This window comes from Vitis riparia, chromosome 17 (assembly GCF_004353265.1).
Source record: "Vitis riparia cultivar Riparia Gloire de Montpellier isolate 1030 chromosome 17, EGFV_Vit.rip_1.0, whole genome shotgun sequence".
NCBI classification, from domain to species: Eukaryota; Viridiplantae; Streptophyta; class Magnoliopsida; order Vitales; family Vitaceae; genus Vitis; species Vitis riparia.
The window spans coordinates 8,604,423-8,606,730 of NC_048447.1; the positions used below are offsets into that span (position 1 = coordinate 8,604,423).

At 33.7% G+C, this 2,308-nt stretch overlaps 1 protein-coding gene across 1 annotated transcript; it reads left to right on the top strand.

The window, feature by feature from the left end:
• The first annotated feature begins 1,146 nt into the window (after positions 1–1,146).
• On the top strand, positions 1,147–1,506 carry LOC117904062. Its single transcript, XM_034816588.1, has one exon. It carries the CDS (start codon positions 1,147–1,149, stop codon positions 1,504–1,506), a length of 360 nt encoding a protein of 119 aa, XP_034672479.1.
• The last annotated feature ends 802 nt before the right edge of the window (positions 1,507–2,308 follow it).

Sequence of the window (2,308 nt, forward strand, 5' to 3'; positions counted from 1 at the left end):
TGAGTGCATCACTAATTAAAATATATAATTAATGGCCTAATTAAGTAGTTAGTTTCATGAATTCAAATTTAGGTACTTTGTTTTCACTTCTGAATCATATAGCTGAAAATTGCAAAGGGCACATTAAGGGGATGAGTGGAAGGGAATAGGATGATGCAGTATGTATAGTTGGCCTTTTAGCAATGAAGAGGCAAGCACTGAAAATTGTTGTCATGGAAAAGTATAGCATAGTGTGTTGCAACTTGGCTGCTAGTTGCAACTCTTTATTCCAATAGACTAATGATGGTGAACCCACCATTTCTGGTGGATCGACTTGTCCCTGTAATATAAACACTACTGCAAATGGCTTCCCCTTACTTATTCCCCTATGTTCATAAAAGCACAACATATCAAGGGCATAAAGCAATAAAGAAACAGTAGCTTTTTGCTCATTTCCTTTTATGGTTGGGGCTGTAGGGTTGCAGGAATCTTACTACTAAAGATCAATATAACAATAATAGAAGTTATGACTTACAAAAATGAAATATAATTATAGAAAATTGTGTTGTGGTTTTGTTTATTTAATCATTTTTGGCTATTTTAGGGTTCCATTAAAAAATATTAATTCAAATTAAATAATTTACAATTTTATAATAATTATTTTATCAAGGGCATTAAGGTATGATTATCGCTAAATCCTCCAATGATCGAAGGTTGTTCTTGGGCTATCACTACAAAAGTAGTCCTTGTACAAACTCTCTAGTTAATGAAAGTCACAGAGAATCGTAATTAAAATCGTCTAATTAGTGAGAGTCCTAGAGTAATGAAGGTTAGACAATGGCTACCAAAAAAATCCTCTAGCACCCCATTTGAATATCTAGGTGCTGGCCATTGGATGTCAACTACAGTAGTTTAGTGAGGGTGGTCACTAAAAGGTTCATGCACATTTTGATGAGATGGTCACTATTGACCATCATAGTTGATCTATGGAGGAATCTTATCTCTTTAATGAGTGCGGCTAGCAATATCCTAGTATCCTTAAGCTCTTGTAACGAAATCCAATGATCAACAACTATATAAAGCTCATTGCACCCTCAGTACTAGATGCATCAGAGCAAATATCACAAGCAAGAAAACTCTCAATACTATTAGAAGAAAATTAGATACATGGCTTACTCAACCATGCAGGCAGCTTTTCTCATCCTCCTCCTGGGTCTAGTCACCACCAAACCAGCCCTTGGAATATCAGATAATTGCTTGGGTATGTCCACTAAACTCCGAGCCTGTACTAATGTTCTGCTTGAAAATAATCTGATTCCGACTCTCGCATGCTGCCAAACCTTGGGCCAAATACAAACTCTTGAGTCCTCCATTGGAATCAACAGGACCTGTGTATGCGTCCAGGGCGCTGTGGCAGAGATTGTTCCCGCACGCATCATTGCTGATATCCCCCTCCAAGTGCTGGCTGCATGTGGTGTCAACCTGGCCTTTAACATTACAGCGAGTCCAAATGGCTGTAAAGCTTAAGAAGACAAGACATATTCCTTACCCGCAGGAGTATGAACTCTTGTGGTCGTGCTTGTATTAACGGTGGTAATGGTAGCTGCTGTAGTGGCATATTATGCAATAACAATCCACCTTTATCATGGAATTAATAAACTTTTGTTTTGGTGTACACGTTGCAGAACGGCTGGCTTGTTGCACTTGCACATGTACAACCCTCAAAAGAAAAAAAGAAAAAATATTGAAATATCCTAACTTAAAATGATTCTTAAAACTATTATATTTTATTCCTAATGGAGTAAATACTGATAGCTATCCATCAATCAGTATATCCAGGAAAATATCTGTTTAAGAAAAATATCTTGAGACAATAGAAGCCCCCCTATTCAAAAGGCTCATCTTTTGGGTTTTGTATGATTTATAAAAATATGTTTGTATTTCAAACATCTAATGTTCAACCAAAGATAAATAAATGTGATTATGTCCCGTGAGACAACTCGAATACTATCATTTTGAAAATCATCAAAAATATTTTTAAGTTATGTTTGATTTATGAAAGTACTAAAAAAAACATATTTACAAAAATAATTTTCTTATGATGGGTTATACTATGGAAAATATGAAAGAAAATAAAATATAATTAAAATTAATTATAAATTTATGTGTTTTTCAATTATTTAATCTTTATTTAATAGAGGAAAATAAATAAAATAAATTTTAACAAGTATATAAAAATAATTTATTAACTTTAAATCCTTTTTTTTTTTTTTTACTTTTTCTTTCTTTCTATTTATCCTCTTTCTTTTCTTTCCGTTAAATTTTCCCT

What these genes read in the sequence shown, in the direction of transcription:
- LOC117904062 (XM_034816588.1), top strand. Translation starts at nt 1,147, where the DNA reads ATGGCTTACTCAACCATGCAGGCAGCTTTTCTCATCCTCCTCCTGGGT.